Below are 15674 nucleotides of genomic sequence, written 5' to 3' on the forward strand. Positions count from 1 at the left end.
GTCGCCCACCCGACCCCAGTGCCGCACGCAGACTCCAGTCCCCTGCTCGGGTGGAAACGCGCCGCTCGCCACGCCCCCCGACGCCAAGCTGCGCCTCCGTCGGGAGGGCGGGACTTCCTCCCAGGGCCCCCGCCATTTCCGACGTCGTCCGGAAGTCGGTGCTGGTCCGGTTAGTAACGGGCCGTTTGGTCCCCTTGCACCGCCCGGGTACCTGCGCTTCCTCCGGGGACGCCCGGGCATCGCCGCCAGCCCCCGAGATCCCGTTGCCCTCGGCTCGTGTCTCTGCCGAGCTTATCTGCCCCGCACGGGCCCGCGTGCCGCCCATGGCGGGGGCCGCCACGACCACGGCCTTTGGGCAGGCGGTGATCGGCCCGCCCGGCTCGGGGAAGACCACGTACTGCCTGGGCATGAGTGAGTTCCTGCGCGCGCTGGGCCGGCGTGTGGCGGTGGTGAACCTGGACCCGGCCAACGAGGGGCTGCCGTACGAGTGCGCCGTGGACGTGGGAGAGCTGGTGGGGCTGGGCGACGTGATGGACGCGCTGCGGCTGGGGCCCAACGGCGGCCTGCTCTACTGCATGGAGTACCTGGAGGCCAACCTGGACTGGCTGCGGGCCAAGCTAGAGCCCCTCCGCGGCCACTACTTCCTCTTCGACTGCCCGGGCCAGGTGGAGCTCTGCACGCACCACGGCGCCCTGCGCAGCATCTTCTCCCAGATGGCGCAGTGGGACCTCAGGGTGCGTCTTGGTTCGAGCAGGCTCCTTTTGCAGATGGAGGAACTGGGACAGGGAGGACAGATGCCACGCCCCCATGTCACACAGCGAGGTAGGGGCCGAGTTGCTTTGGAGTAAAACTGGTGTGAGTTCGAATTCATGCTCTGCCACTGACTCGCTGTGTGGACCTGGGTAAGTTAGTTTCTCTCTCTGAACCTCAGTTCTCTCATCTGCAGAATGGATGTGCTAGTACCCAATTTGGTATTATTGGAAGTATGGAAGGGGTTATGTAGAAAGTGGTATGGTGATTTTTTTTTTTTTTTTAGATTTTATTTATTTATTTGACAGAGAGAGACACAGCCAGAGAGGGAACCCAAGCAGGGGGAGTGGGAGAGGGAGAAGCAGGCTTCCCGCCAAGCAGGGAGCCCGATATGGGGCTTGATCCCAGGATCCCGGGATCATAACCTGAGCCGAAGGCAGGACGCTTAACGACTGAGCCACCCAGGCGCCCCTGGTATGGTGATTGTTGTTGTGACTTGCTGAGCAAAAGTAAATGAAATAGAGTTAGATGCAATCAGAATTGAGCCAGTTGCCCACTGGGAGGCACAGTGCAAGGCATCTTGTAAGGAAAAGTGCTCTGTATCTCCTGGCAGAAGGAAATGAGTGTCGCTATTAGAACAAAGCAGAAGCAGGAGGACACTAATGGGGAAGGCTTGCAGTCTGTCCTCAGGGGTCCCCAGCCTTTGGGGAAAGACATAGGCCATGATGTTTCCTGCCTCCCCAGGCCACTCACCCTGTCTCTTCCTCCCTTTCCAGCTGACTGCTGTCCACCTGGTGGATTCTCATTATTGCACAGACCCGGCCAAGTTCATTTCCGTACTGTGTACCTCTCTGGCCACCATGCTGCATGTGGAGCTGCCCCATGTCAACCTCCTCTCCAAGATGGACCTCATTGAGCACTATGGGAAGCTGGGTGAGAGCTCCTATTCTGGACAGGCAAGGAGAAGGGAGCAGATCTCAGCTGAAGGGAGCTGCCTCCAGGGACCATGCATGGCTTGGTGATCATAGCCACAGGCAGGTCCTGATTCCTGCCTGTTTATTTTGTGCCACTCTGGGCCAGATACTGTTCTGGGTTTTGGGGACAAGAGAGCTATATAGTTGGTGATATGTACTGCAAAGCGATTAAAACAAAATGAGTGGTTGGGAGTGAGTAGCACTGCTACTAAGTGAGCAGTGCTACCTGAGCTGAGACCCGAATGGTGAGAAGGAGTCAGCCAAGGCAGGACTGTTCTAGGCGGAGGGACCAGTCGGAGGAAAGGCCCTTAGGGAAAGAGTTTTTTGTGTTAAAGGAAAAAGTGGGGGTCGGGGGGAAGCCTAGGGTAGCTGAGATAGTAGTCAGAGGAAGGGTGGTTGGAAATGAGGTCAGAGAGGTGGGCAGGGGCCAGAACCTATAATGTTGAAGCACCAGGGAAAGCCATTGATGAATATTAAGCAAGGAAATAGCATGAATTAAGAATGTCATTGTGGCTGTTTTGTGGAGAATGAATTGAAACAGGTAAGAATGCAAACAGAGATCCTTGAGGAGGTTCTTGCAGCAGTCCAAACAGTGGTAGTGGGAATGGAGAGAAGTAGATCGATCCAAAACTCACTCAAGAAATAGGGTTTGCTAGTGGATTGGGCATGGAGACCAAGGAATTAAGGATGACTCTCAGGTTTCTGTCTGAGCTAGTGGACAGATGGAGGTGCCTTTGTCGGGGTGCGAAAGACTGAGGCAGAAGCAGGAGGCAGGGGAGTTGCCTAGGGGCCTCATGGCCCGCACTTCTTTCCTGCAAAATTAGTGCGCTGAGCTGGGGGCATCAGTTCCCTAAATAGCGTCTCCAGCCACAAAGGAACCTGGAGAAGAAAAGCTGAAATGACCAGCAGTGAACAGGAAGAAATGTTAGGATCACGATGTGTCAGGGCGTTGTCCAGGGAGGCCTGCTGGCTGTCAGTCAGGACATGGAGGGATGTCAACATCTTGGAGGGGCTGCCTCAGCCCAGAGTCCTGGTCCATCTCTTGGTAAGCCCAGAAGCCCTGTCTTATCTATGCCCATAGTCTTCCCAAGCCCCTCTCCCCGCCCACCTTCGTGGCTTCCAGCCCAGGTGGCTACATGATGGTCCTTGACCTTTCTACCTCTGACTCTTGCCAGTCATCCTTATAAGAGACTGATGTGCCAACCAGATGGGGCCATTGAGGCCCAGAGACATTATATGAATAGCCCAATGAATAGCCTGTCAGGCAATCCAAGAAGTCTGTAGGAATGCCCAGGGCATAATTCCTTGCAGGCAGAGGGGTGACAGTTCTGATTAGAAGACAGGAGACAGAGGGGCACCCGGCTGGCTCAGTTGGAGGAGCATGTGACTCTTGATTTTGGGGTTGTGAGTTTGAGCCCCACGTTGGGTGTAGGGAGTGAGTCAGTCAATCCAACAGCCTGATGATTGCCTTGGCTCGCTCTGGGATGGACCAGTTGAGTAACCCGAGTGCTCGAGTTTTCCAGCAGAAATGGACAGTGCCGGGAGGCCCACTTTCCTTGTCTTAGAGGAAGTTTGCATTCCTAGAACTTGGAGTCATCTAGTCTGGTGTCCTCATTTTACATTCAGAAGGAGCTGGCCCAGAAAGGGAAGGTGATTTACACTGGAAGTGCCCTGCTAGAGTCCTTACAGTGCACGTGCCGGGTCCTGGGGCTGCAGCTACCTGACCCTGAACTCCATGTGGCAGGGACCCAGCACTGTTCTCGGGACACGTTCGATCTTATTATTTCTTACCATGGAGCGAGTGCTTGTGTGTACCAGACACTGGGACTTAGAGCATTTAATCCTCACAGCAGTCCCGTCTAGCTAGTAAATGGCAGAGTCAATGGGTAAAACCAAGTATTTTCTTCTGAGTAAGTTCATTTCACTGCCTCAACAAATATTTGTTGAATGAATGAATGAATGAGTGAGTGAGTGAAAATAAAAGGAAGAAAGAAAGGATATACGGTCCCTGTCCTCGGATCTTTTAGCCTCATATCAGCTGCTCCTAAACACCAATTTCTCTCCTTAGCTTTCAACCTGGACTACTACACAGAGGTCCTGGACCTCTCCTACCTGCTCGACCACCTGGCTTCTGACCCTTTCTTCCGCCACTACCGTCAGCTCAATGAGAAACTGGTGCAGCTCATTGAAGACTACAGTCTGGTCTCCTTCGTCCCTCTCAACATTCAGGTACTGGGCTATGAGGCCTAGCCCTCGCCTAGGCTCTGACAGTGCCTGGGACCTCACCGAGCCAAGGGTACAAGAGGCTTTGAGGGGTCAAACAGGGGTCTTTGTCCTGGGTCTCACTATCATTCAGTCCCCTTGGTTTTAGGACCAGTGGCTCTCATGGGCAGGATTCCAATAAAGAGGGTGGGCCAAACTTTGACCCTGTCTATTCTGTATTGCTGGGTTGTCTCAACACGTGTTCCCTCATCAGTGTGAAAATGGGTGATTTCAGAAACTCGTCAGCAAGGGATGTGACCAAGGCCAAAGACAGGTCTCTCAGCCTCCTTCAGGATGGGCAATTGCCTGTTGACTTTACAAAGTAGTACCCAGCCCCTGTGTGGACTTGAGCAAACTTGTCTCTTCCCTGTTTAATGCCACAATTTTCTCCTCTAAAATGAGAAAATTGAACCCTACAATATTAATCATAACAGTTACCACTTACTGAGCACTTCCGGTGCTAGGCATTGTGCTGAGGACTTGTACATGCATTATTCTGATCGCTCCTTGCCATCACGTGACGTATAGACTATTCTTATCACTATTCTGAGAATGAGGAAATAGATTATATATATATTTTTTGGGTGTGCCTACTCTCAGCTAAGGACCGTGCCAGGCCCTGAGGATTACCTCGACAAATAAGTCCCTGTCCTCACGGGGTATGAAGTCAAATAGGGGAGGCAGATGAGTTAATAACTTGTCAGTAGTAAGCTGGTAGGATCAGAGCTGTAATAGGATAGCCCCAGGGGACCATGGGTATGCACAGAGGAGCTTATCTGCTCCGATCTGGGTGGGTTGGTGGACAGGAAAGCTAGGATGTCGCTATGCCTCTGGGGACATGTAGAGCTACTCCAGGCGCAGAAGCTGCACGTCCAGAGGCTTCGTGAGGCAAGGTCGAGGGGGATGTTTGGAGACTGCTTGCAGTTTGGTACAGCCTCAGTTCCACACGCCTCTGTTTCACTCACAAAGCTGTCTCTCTCCTCCCTGGCCAGGACAAGGAGAGTATCCAGCGGGTCCTGCAGGCTGTGGATAAAGCCAATGGCTACTGCTTCGGGGTCCAAGAACAGCGAAGCCTGGAGGCCATGATGTCTGCTGCCGTGGGAGCCGACTTCCATTTCTCCTCGTATCCTTGCTCTCTAGTCTCTTGGCCATAGCCAAGTGGGAGACGTGGGGCTCAGGAATGGCCACATCTTCCCTTGTAGATGACTAATTCCGTTGGGCTCCCTGGTGACTGTCTCAGGTGCAAAGGCTGGTGCCTTAGAAGCCTTCAATATTGCTTGTATCTGAGGACAAGGGAGGATATACTGATTAGAAGGAGCAACAAATACAGATGCTGAGTATTGAAAGGGCAGTGGTCATTTGGGAGAGATGTGAGGGCCTCAGTGTGCTTGGCGTCCTGACTGGGAAAGGGAAAGGGGATGTAGGGGGGCAGGGGCAGTAGAAGGCAGGCAGCGGGGGGCTTGGGTGCCCTGCTAAGGAGTGTGGCCCCCAGCTTGTGGGTGGGCAGTGGGAACCAGCATCGTATGGTTGTGCGGGGTGTGACGTGATCAGGCATGCATTTTTTTTTTTTTTTTTTTTTTACACTAAGTATTTTATTGTATGCTGCTGCCAGTGTATATAAAATAATTACCCTTGTGAGATAGAAATTTATGAAAATTCAGAGAGCTAGATGTTAAGGACTGACAAAAGTAGAAGTTTATATAGTATGGCACGTGTTATAGGGGTAATAAGCTTTTGTACAGGCTTCAAATTTAGTTCTCCTTTGAATATTCACTGGTTCATGAAAAGTGGTTTAGAAAACCATCCAAAGATTCATTTTACTACAAAAAGGAACAGACTTTTTGGGGTCTGAAGGGATTCGTACTTGAAGATACACCAGTTAGCAGGGGGTCGTGCTGGGCATTCTGCAGACAGAATTGTTTCAAATCTGCAGCTGCCTGGGAAACCTTCACGCGGTTGAGCCCGGCTTCCAGCCAGAGCTGTTGAACCACTTTCTTCATAGCGGCAACGCTGGAGGAACCAGACATGGCGCTCTCAAGAGCGGGCAGATTCGTCCGTGCGTGGATCTGTCGGTTCGTGGGTCCGCTGGGCCAGCAGGCATACATTTTTTAAAAGCCCCTCCGAGTGAAGAAATTGCATTTAAGGGATGTGGGTGGGGGCAGGAGAGTGTTTACAGTCTGTAGATGAGAAGAGATGAAACATGAGTAGCGAGATTGGAAAGAAGAGTGTGAATTGGATACAAGGAGATGGACCACCGACCGGATGGTTATGGGATAAATGGAGGTAGAGCAGAAGTTCGACTCCTAGTTCTGGCTAATACAGTGGTATGGGTGGTTGTGTTGGTCACTGAGGCAAGAAAAGAAGAGGAGAGGGCAGGTTTGTCACGTGGGTGGAAGGGATGGGCCCTGGCAGATGCGCTGTGTTGGAGGGGACCCTGGGGACAGCCAGAGCTGTCTGGGAGGCAGCTGGACCTTCAGAACTGGAGCTGGATTAGTGACCGTTGGGGTGGACCTAAGGTCATGTGTAGGTGCCTAAGGTCACAGAGGCACCTGTGAGGCAGGACAAGGAAATGCAGGCCCACTAGGATAGTTCCAGATACTTGACATCTACACAGCATGCTGGAGACCAGGGGGGCTCCAGAGTCCTTGGCGTGGAGAAAGAGAATTCCAGCCAGTACTTAACGGATCTGTGTCAGGCCCTTCCACAGGTGGGAACCCAAGCTCCCAGGCTCCCAGGGAAACAGACACGTTATAAATGGCGGCAGTAGAGTGCTCAGTGCTCCCTCACACTCGCAGTTACTGTCGGCAAGTTCAACTGCATGTGCTCAGCAAGAAAGAGAAGGGGCAGTTCCAACAGCGCTGTGAGTTTTTGCACGCGGCGCGTTACCTTACGCGTTCATACGCGTTATCGTGCGGGATTCTATTTATCAAACTGTGTATACTCTTTAATAGATGATTTAAGGAATTTTCACAGATATTTTTTAACCTACACATTTGTGCTGATTTTAGATTCCACCCTCCTAATCCTCTTAAGGTTCAACTTCACTCTGTGTATAAGATGATTAAGGGTTGGTATAGAGAAGGGGGAGGTCAGCTCTGCCCATGGTGGGTAGATAAAGAAAGCTTCCTGGAGGTGGTGGCACTTGAGCTGCATTATCTTTTTTTTTTTTTTTTTTTTAAAGATTTTTATTTATTTGAGAGAGAGAGAATGAGAGAGAGCGAGCACATGAGAGGGGGGAGGGTCAGAGGGAGAAGCAGACTCCCTGCCGAGCAGGGAGCCCGATGCGGGACTCGATCCAGGGACTCCAGGATCATGACCTGAGCCGAAGGCAGTCGCTTAACCAACTGAGCCACCCAGGCGCCCTGAGCTGCATTATCTTAAAGTGCGGGTCAGCCAGGCTGACGGAAAGGGAAAGGGAATTCAAGGCAGGGAGAACAGTATCTACAGAGGCATGGTGGTTCAAGGCTGAGGTACGTCTGGGGGGTTGCAAGTAGAATAGTGTGACTCGTGGGCAGGACAGGGCTTTGCCTGGGAGCAGGGATAGGGCCAGACGGATGGGCAGATAGATGCAGGGTTTCATGTGCCCTGCTCAGGAATGTGGATGTCAGGTTGGAGACAAGGCAAGTTGGAGATTATTGCATGTCAAGCAGGATGGATTCCGCTCATCCTGAGTGACCCTCAGGGCCGACTTCCACAGGAACAAGGCATTACCTCCTGAGGAAAAGTGAAGTGGAAGCGGCGCAGGTTCCAAGTCAGTTTGAGTAGAGGTGAGATGGATTTTGGTGGCTGGATCCATAAGAGATGGGAAGGAAGGTCTGTAACCTGAACATCATTCGGTGGACTACGTACCCTGCTTGCAGGATCTCGTTTAAACCTCATTCAGTCCCTTCTTGCAGACGAGGCAGTTGGGGTTCTGAGAGTGACAGGTGCAAAGCCTTCTCCCTGGATGTGTTAGAAGAACAGTTCAAACCTCGGTCTCCCTGGTTGTAGAACCTCAGTTTCTGATACTGGGGTCATCTAGTAGAAGAGCCATGGTGGCCATCCCACCACGGTCAGCGGTCTTCTCCTTCTCAGGCCAGCCAGACTCCCAGGGCGTCCTCAGCGGTATCACAGTGTTTTCCTTTGTGAATCTGATTTGTATCCTTCCCACTCCACTTCCCTGCTGTTCCAGAGAGAGGTAGAAGGTACCCAGTAGCCCAAGCGGAAGTTTGTTATCTTTGTGCTTCCCTGAGTTCCCTCCCTTCTTCCCACGGCAGAAGCGTTCAGAAACCCTTACTACGCTGTGTGCCAGGCGCCATACTAGGTATTTTGTATTCATTGTCTCATTTGAGCCTCACAACAACTCCATTTTACAGACGAAAAGAAAGGAAGTGGCAAAATCAGGACTTAACAATGGTCTGGCTGGAGAGCACGTGCCCTAGCACAGCCGGAGGGGCGGTGCTTATCTGGTCCTTTGAGCCTCAGCAATGTGGGAAGAGGCAAGTACGGGAGCATTTGGGTCTGGATGTTTGGAGGGGCTTCTCAGACCCAGTTGGTTCCTGTTGCCTGGAGCTATGACGGTGAGAAAGGGAGAGGGGTGGGAGCCAGACATGGTTGTAGAGCCAGCATCCGTAGGGGTCACATCCTGCCCTGACCAGTGCCCATCCTTGCCTATGCTCCCAACCTTGACGCAGCCTCCCTCAGGACCCTGGGCATCCAGGAGAAGTACCTGGAACCCTCAGACCAGTCAGTGGAGCAAGAAGCCATGCAGCTGTAGCAGCAGGCTGGAGAACAAGAGGCATAACCCAGCCCTGGAGAACGTGGCGGCTCCCAGTGACAGTGGACAGCGCAGTGGACTGCAGATCCAAGAGCAGTCTTCCCAACCAGAGCAGAGCACCCGCCACCCCCTCTGTGGTCATGAGCTCTTGGTGCGGTTGCCAGGGATTCGGGCCTGGCCCCACTTGGGCTGTGATGGAATATGCTACAAATACAAGAGTTTATTTTCTACTTTTCGTGATTTCTAAACTTTCTCCAACCATCCAGGCCCAGAGAGTTGAGGCAGAACAAGGGAATGTTGCCTTTCCTCAGAAGAGTCCGGTTTCTTTATCTGGGGCAGTGTTTCCCCCAAAGCACGGGATTGTGCTAGAGGACTGACACTTAGGCTCTGGTTGTGCGATTTGGTTAATTGTCAGTTTTAGCAGTGAGACTCAAGCTTGAGCTTTCACAGGCAACGCTTCCTAGCAGATCTGAACGTTTTATTTTCATGGTATTTATTTTACAGTTGTATTCTTTTTTGGCAAGTGTTAACTAGTTTTCCATTTATATGAGTGGTTAAAAGTTTACTTTGAAATTGTTTATAAAAAGTGAGTTATTTAAAGAAAAATATTAAGTATATAACATGACATCATGAGGAGTGTGGCAAAAATGAAGATGGCTTGAAGTTGGAATAGCGGTGTTTGCTTTTTGCTCTTCTTGCAACTGGTTGAATGCAATTCATATTTTCCACCAATAGGTGGCATCCCAGGCTTTTTTTTTTTTTTTTTTTTTTTTTGCAGCCACAGCCTGGAGGCAGCAGGGGACAGATGGCAGTTGTGCCAGAAGTCTTATTTGCAGACAGTTGGTCCTGTTAACACATGAGAAGGGCTTAGCATTTTACAAAGTACTTCCACACACATGCTTCTCATGTGGCTCTCACAGCAACTCCTGGAGATTGAGACAAGACAGAATATTATGAAGGCTCATTTTACAGTGAGGCAACAGATGAGGAGTTTGAACTTTGGTCAGCCTGGCTGTCTCATTGTTCACTTTGCTGACTTCTTAATTGTGAATTCTTGATGGTGAAAAGTCACAGCCCTTCTCCCACAGGATCTGTAGCCCATCAGGAGGAAGAATTTAAACACCTGTAGAATATTACTGAATCATAAATCAGGGGGACCCTAGGTCACTGGTGGTTTGGGCAATCGGAGAATTCAACTTAGGAAAATCTGTTCTGAGGTGTCATTGAGATGGGGGCAACTGAGCTTTGCTTCCCAACTTGGGGAGTCAGAGCAGAAGGAAGAAGAGTGAGGGGTGATGAGGAGGCTCCTCCAGCTGGGTAAGTGTGAAAGCAGCCGACCTCCACTCCCACGCCTGCCATATCGGGGATAATAACTGGGTGCTGCTTCCCCAGCTGCTTTCATCTGAGAAGTTGAAAGCACCACACCCCTATTAACACCCTACAGTAGGTGGGGAGTATCAACAGAGCAAGCCAGGGAAACTGAGGCCAGGAGACACAGCCTGGGGACGGCTGAGTCAGTGGTGGGGCCTGGAGCCCAAGAATCCTGACGCCCAGGTTGCTGGACAAATCCCTCATCAGGTAGGATGTGAGGGTGGATGCTGTTTTTGAACATAGTACCAATAGCTGTGGTCAGGGTTTCTGACGCTGACCCCATCACCCTGGCTCTCACCAAAGCAAATCAGCTGGAAGGAAGGTGTCATTTGAACTTTATGGCCTCGTATCCAAGCTCTCTCAGCATGCATTCTCTGCAGTCATGGAGTGGGGAGAGATGGAAGTCATCCAAAACTTAATTTTCAGGCCTTGATGTGACAGCAAGGCCTTTTTCTCTTCCGGTAAATGTAGTTCTGTTCACCTTTGGTGATGGCAAAATGATTCTGTTCCCCTGCCATGGTGTGGGGACAGCACAATGCAGAAAAGAGACACCTGGGTCTGTCCAGCATGAAACATGTGGGGTATGAGAAAGACCATCCTCCGATTTGGCTGGCATGGGGCAACCATTCTTGAGATTTTTTTTTTTCTTTCCTGATAGAAAAAAAACTTGGAAAATGAAAAGAAGTCGCCCATAATCCCATAACATATGAATAATCAAAAATATTTGTAGGGGCGCCTGGGTGGCTCAGTCCGTTAAGCATTTGTCTTTTTCTCAGGTCATGATCCCAGGGTCCTGGGATAGAGCCCCCACATCGGGCTCCTTGCTCAGCGGGGAGCCTGCTTCTCCCTCCCCTGCTGCTCCCCCTGCTTGTGCTTACTCTCTGTCTCTCTCTCTGACAAATCTTTAAAAAATTTATTTCGGGGCACCTGGGTGGCTCAGTCGGTTAAGCGTCTGCCTTCCGCTCAGGTCATGATCCCAGAGTCCTGGAATCGAGCCCCACGTCAGGCTCCCTGCTCAGTGGGGCATCTGCTTCTCCCCCTCCTTCCCCCTAGTGCTCTCTCTCACTATCTCTATCTCAAATAAATAAATATTTTTTAAAAAAGAAATCTGAATATGCTATCTGGAAAGACTGACACATTTCATGAAAAAAAATAAAATTTTATATTCAAATGTTTAATATATTTTGTGTTTTTCTTTCAGTCTTATTTTTCTGTACATGCAGAGGGATAGCTGTAGCATTTGTATGAGAGTGGAATATGTACTACTTGCTTTGTAACCTGCTTTTTTAATTTTTTTTTTAAGATTTTATTTATTTGACAGAGAGAAAGACAGCCAGAGAGGGAACACAAGCAGGGGGAGTAGGAGAGGGAGAAGCAGGCTTCCCGCCAAGCAGGGAGCCCCATGCGGGGCTCGATCCCAGGACCCTGGGATCATGACCTAAGCCGAAGGCAGACGCTTAACGACTGAGCCACCCAGGTGCCCCGCTAACCTGCTTTTTTTAGTTAACCCTATTTCATGCAATTAAAAGCATAAAGACCCTTTTAAGATCTACATGATAATATTCCATGGTAAGGCTATGACATTGGTTACCTGTCCAGACTCCCATGGTTAGCCTAAGTCATTACCAATTTTTGCTCTTGTTAATAGTGCTGTGATTACATCTTTGTACTCAAATCTTTGAGTCTCTGATTTTTAACTTACGATTAAGTCCTAGAAATGAAACAGCTGATGTTTCCCAGGTTCTGGATTCATATTGCCAAAATGCCTTCCAGAAAAGTAGCACTTTGCATCTCCCAGGGACTGAAAGCGCTCTTCTCACTTCCAGACCTCACTTGGCACTTATGACCAACTTCTGGAAGGAGGAAACCATCTGAGTGCCTTAGACGGGACCTTCTTGGTCACCTCTGCTAACCGCTGATATTAGGATATGTGCATTTCCTGGCTCTGAAGTGGGGACATCCCCCAAAATTGGAAGATACTGTTTGGAACTTAGCAGAGGCCACAGCTAATTGGACGGGCTTCCAGCCCAGACAAAGAGGCTTAGGAGTGAGAGTGATGCCCTAAAACCCACAGAGCTGAAGCACAGCCAGTCTCCTCCCAGCTGTTTCTGAATTAGCAAAATGCTCACCCACCTCCAGAAAGGAAGCCTGATCCCATTACAGTCTGTGGGAAGGTCTATCTCAGAGATTCTCTCTCCTTTCCCAGGGCTTCTGAGAAGGGGAGGGGAGTGATGGCAGACCCATCCCAGCACTACTAAGATCCACCCTGTTTTTAAAATTTTTGAAAGTGGGCACCTGGGTGGCTCAGTTCGTTAAGCGACTGCCTTCGGCTCAGGTCATGATCCTGGAGTCCCGGGATTGAGTCCCATATTGGGCCCCCTGCTCAGCAGGGAGTCTGCTTCTCCCGCTCCCCCTGTGCTTTCTCTCTCTCAAATAAATAAAATCTTTAAAAATAAATAAAATTTTTGAAAGCAGTAGGGAGGCCCAACTACCCCAGAATCCTGGAGGGAAATTCTCTAGCAAGCTGAGTAGCCCCTACTCCTTTCCCTTCACTTTTCTTCTCTCTCATCCCTGGCTGTTGAGCCCTCAGCCCTTAGAAGGAAGAGTCTGGATTAGCACATACTTCGATGGCATCAGGCCTGCTGAGGGTAGGGGAAAGCCATACGCCTCATTTCCAGCCCATTGTGTCCTTCATTTCCAGCTAAGGATCCAACTTCAGGCAGCCCCAGATGTCCAGGTGGCCTGAGACTGAGGAGCTATGAGGGGATGGGCTGGGGATTTGGAGCCCAAATGAGGTGAGAAAATATGAGTATTGGTAAAATCCTCCGGACCAGAATACATAGCGAAATTTTGATTTTTTTTTCCCCATCCAAAACCTTGAAGCAGTTGAGGGAAATGAATAGCCCCTTTAAAGCCATCTTAAATAAATCTGCAGCTATCTTGCTTCAAGAATCTGAAATCAGGTTTTCCCAAAAACGTACTGGACATTTGGATATTGGAAGGGTGTGTGTGTATTTGTATGTGTGGGGGGAATATCTGCTTGCTGTGCAAATACAGCCTCAAGAAATGTTCCCTCGTGGGGCGCCTGGGTGGCTCAGTCGTTAAGCGTCTGCCTTCAGCTCGGGTCGTGATCCCAGGGTCCTGGGATCGAGCCCTGTGTCGGGCTCCCTGCTCAGCAGGAGGCCTGCTTCTCCCTCTCCCACTCCCCCTGCTTGTGTTCCCTCTCTCGCTGTGTCTCTCTCTGTCAAATAAATAAATCTTAAAAAAAAAAAAAAAAGAAATGTTCCCTCGTGCTCCCCCTCACACTGGATTCCCACCTCTTTCTGTACGTTGATCCCGAAGCCTTCACAGTCCTTGTGGAATGATCAAAACAGTGGAGAAGGAATACTGGAACATGGGTAAGATTTCTCCCAACATTTTTTTTTAAGATTTTATTTATTTACTTGGGGGGGAGAGGGAGAGGAAGAAGCAGACTCCCCGCTGAGCAGGGAGCCTGAGATCATGACCTGAGCCCAAGGCAGATGCTTAGCTTAGCCAACTGAGCCACTCAGGCACCCCTCTCCCAACTCTTCAGTCATACCTGTGGTCACATAGCCTATTCTGAGCTAAACAGTTAGGATATTTCAGGTTAACTTTATTTGGGGGCAGAAGGTGAGGGTATTCTCTTATTTGGTGGGGGTATTCTCTTATTCTCTTTATTTGGGGGATGAAGATGGGGGTAAAGGAGTATTTCTCTTTTAACAAATGCAGCTTGAATGCCATAATCTGATGTATTCAATATTATACCTAGCCACAGATTGAAGGCTCCATGCTTTTCAGAGTCTGGAATTTCCTCTTTTATCTCTAGACAGATAATGAGTTAAATTTCCCAGAGAGCAGTAAGAAGATTGGGTGGAGATGAGAGATGAATCAGCCTCTGACACCCCCAGGGTGACATACCTGTCTGCTGCCCCCACAGACATTCCTGGCTCCTGACTCAGTGGGTAGGTGGGGCTAGGGGGCTTCTGAGAGGAGCAGCACCTACCCTCCAGAAACCTGCCTCCCTACCCCCACCTCCCCCACAGCAAGGATAGGGGGTGGGGGGAACGCCCTGTGAACAGGGTGAAGAATTGAAAAGGAACAAAGGATGTAACCAGGGTGAGGAAAGTTTAACTTGGTCAAAATGCTAGGAAATTGGCCCACTACATGGTCTTTCCTCATTGAAGACCATTCCTTTCTGCCGGGTCCTGGGGTGGCATTAGATGAAGTCTGTCTTGATTCTTAGAAAGTCCAAGATACAAGCAGGGCAGCATAACATCATGCAGTTCTTTTCAAACTTATTTTTAACTCATGAAACTTCAGTATACAAAACAGACGTATGTGTGGCTATTTTCGCTGACGTGTGTGGGAACAGGGGAAACCCAGACTGCTGGGCTCCTGCCCTGTGGCAGTTTATGGGGAACCCTCTGAACACAATTTGGAAATAGCTGTTGTAGTTTAAAAATCATGGGCCTTGGAGTTAGACCCTTTCCACTCCCCAGACACATAAGTAATTGTATAACCTTGATTATTAGGTTATTTAGCTGCTCTGAGCCTCAGTCTCTTCATAGGCAAAACAAAGATGATGATATGGATTGCTGTGAGGACCAAGGTATGCAAGTGGCTGGCACATGGCAGTCATGCCAACTGCTATTATTACTGTACTCTGTTCTCTAGGAAGAAAAAGTGGGGCACTGTTGGTCAGATGGGCAATCTTGGTGCAAGCATCCAAAAAGGCACTGGACATTTGGACACTGGACGTGTGTGTAGGAGTATCTTGCCTTTCTGGAAGGAGCCACATTGGCCTGCCTGACCCCAGTGACTTGGCCTCCCTAGGGTGCCTGGTTAGTTCAAAGCCTTGCCCTTTATCTCCTACTCCTGCGGATCTACACAGCCAATTTGCATTTTGCTCTGTGAAGTAACTACGTATGTGAGAAGAGTAGCTACCTTCTTGAGAAAATTTTAGGTTGTAGATTTTTCCCATACCCCTCAAATTCTTGGGAGAGGAAGATCTTTGCAAGCCCTTAGCCTCTATTTCCTGGGGTGGGGGGGGTGTACTCTGACAGTACAGGAAGGATAGGGTTGGGGTTATTGAATCTTTGTGAGCCCGATCTCTGTCTAGACAGCCCTGCCTCATCCCAGAACCAGCTGTATTTCCATTTCTACAATAGGCCTGGCACCAACCTTGGTTTCCAGGCATTTGGGAGCATGGGTTTAAAACTGAGTTCTGAGGGGCGCCTGGCTGGCTCAGTCAGTAGAGCATGCGACTCTTGATTTCAAGGTTGTAAGTTCTACACACGTTGGGTGTAGAGATTACTTAAAAGACAACAACAAAAATTTTTTTTAAAGATTTTCTTTATTTGACAGAGACACAGTGAGAGAGGGAACACAAGCAGGGGGAGTGGGAGAGGGAGAAGCAGGCTTCCCACTGAGCAGGGAGCCCGATGCGGGGCTCGATCCCAGGACCCTGGGATCGTGACCTGAGCTGAAGGCAGACGCTTAATGACTGAGCCACCCAGGTGCCCCCCCAAATTTTTTTAATA

General features: G+C 50.0%; 1 protein-coding gene and 1 pseudogene across 1 annotated transcript; one reads left to right on the top strand and one right to left on the bottom strand.

The window, feature by feature from the left end:
- The first annotated feature begins 158 nt into the window (after window positions 1-158).
- GPN2 (GPN-loop GTPase 2) lies at window positions 159-8972 on the top strand. The gene is made up of 5 exons (XM_036116449.2): window positions 159-734; window positions 1527-1683; window positions 3793-3953; window positions 4979-5109; window positions 8670-8972. The coding sequence occupies exons 1-5, from the start codon at window positions 324-326 to the stop codon at window positions 8740-8742; spliced, it is 933 nt and encodes a 310-aa protein (XP_035972342.2). The 5' UTR covers window positions 159-323; the 3' UTR covers window positions 8743-8972.
- LOC118550978 (guanine nucleotide-binding protein G(I)/G(S)/G(O) subunit gamma-5 pseudogene) lies at window positions 5664-6078 on the bottom strand (annotated as a pseudogene).
- Window positions 8973-15674: the final 6702 nt, after the last annotated feature.

Source organism: Halichoerus grypus, chromosome 5, assembly GCF_964656455.1.
Source record: "Halichoerus grypus chromosome 5, mHalGry1.hap1.1, whole genome shotgun sequence".
In the NCBI taxonomy this organism is placed as follows: domain Eukaryota; kingdom Metazoa; phylum Chordata; class Mammalia; order Carnivora; family Phocidae; genus Halichoerus; species Halichoerus grypus.

Coding starts and splice junctions, on each gene's coding strand:
- GPN2 (XM_036116449.2), top strand. CDS start 324: ATGGCGGGGGCCGCCACGACCACGGCCTTTGGGCAGGCGGTGATCGGC. Junction 3,954..4,978: donor TCGTCCCTCTCAACATTCAG/GTACTGGGCTAT, acceptor CTCCCTGGCCAG/GACAAGGAGAGTATCCAGCG. Junction 5,110..8,669: donor GCCGACTTCCATTTCTCCTC/GTATCCTTGCTC, acceptor AGCCTCCCTCAG/GACCCTGGGCATCCAGGAGA.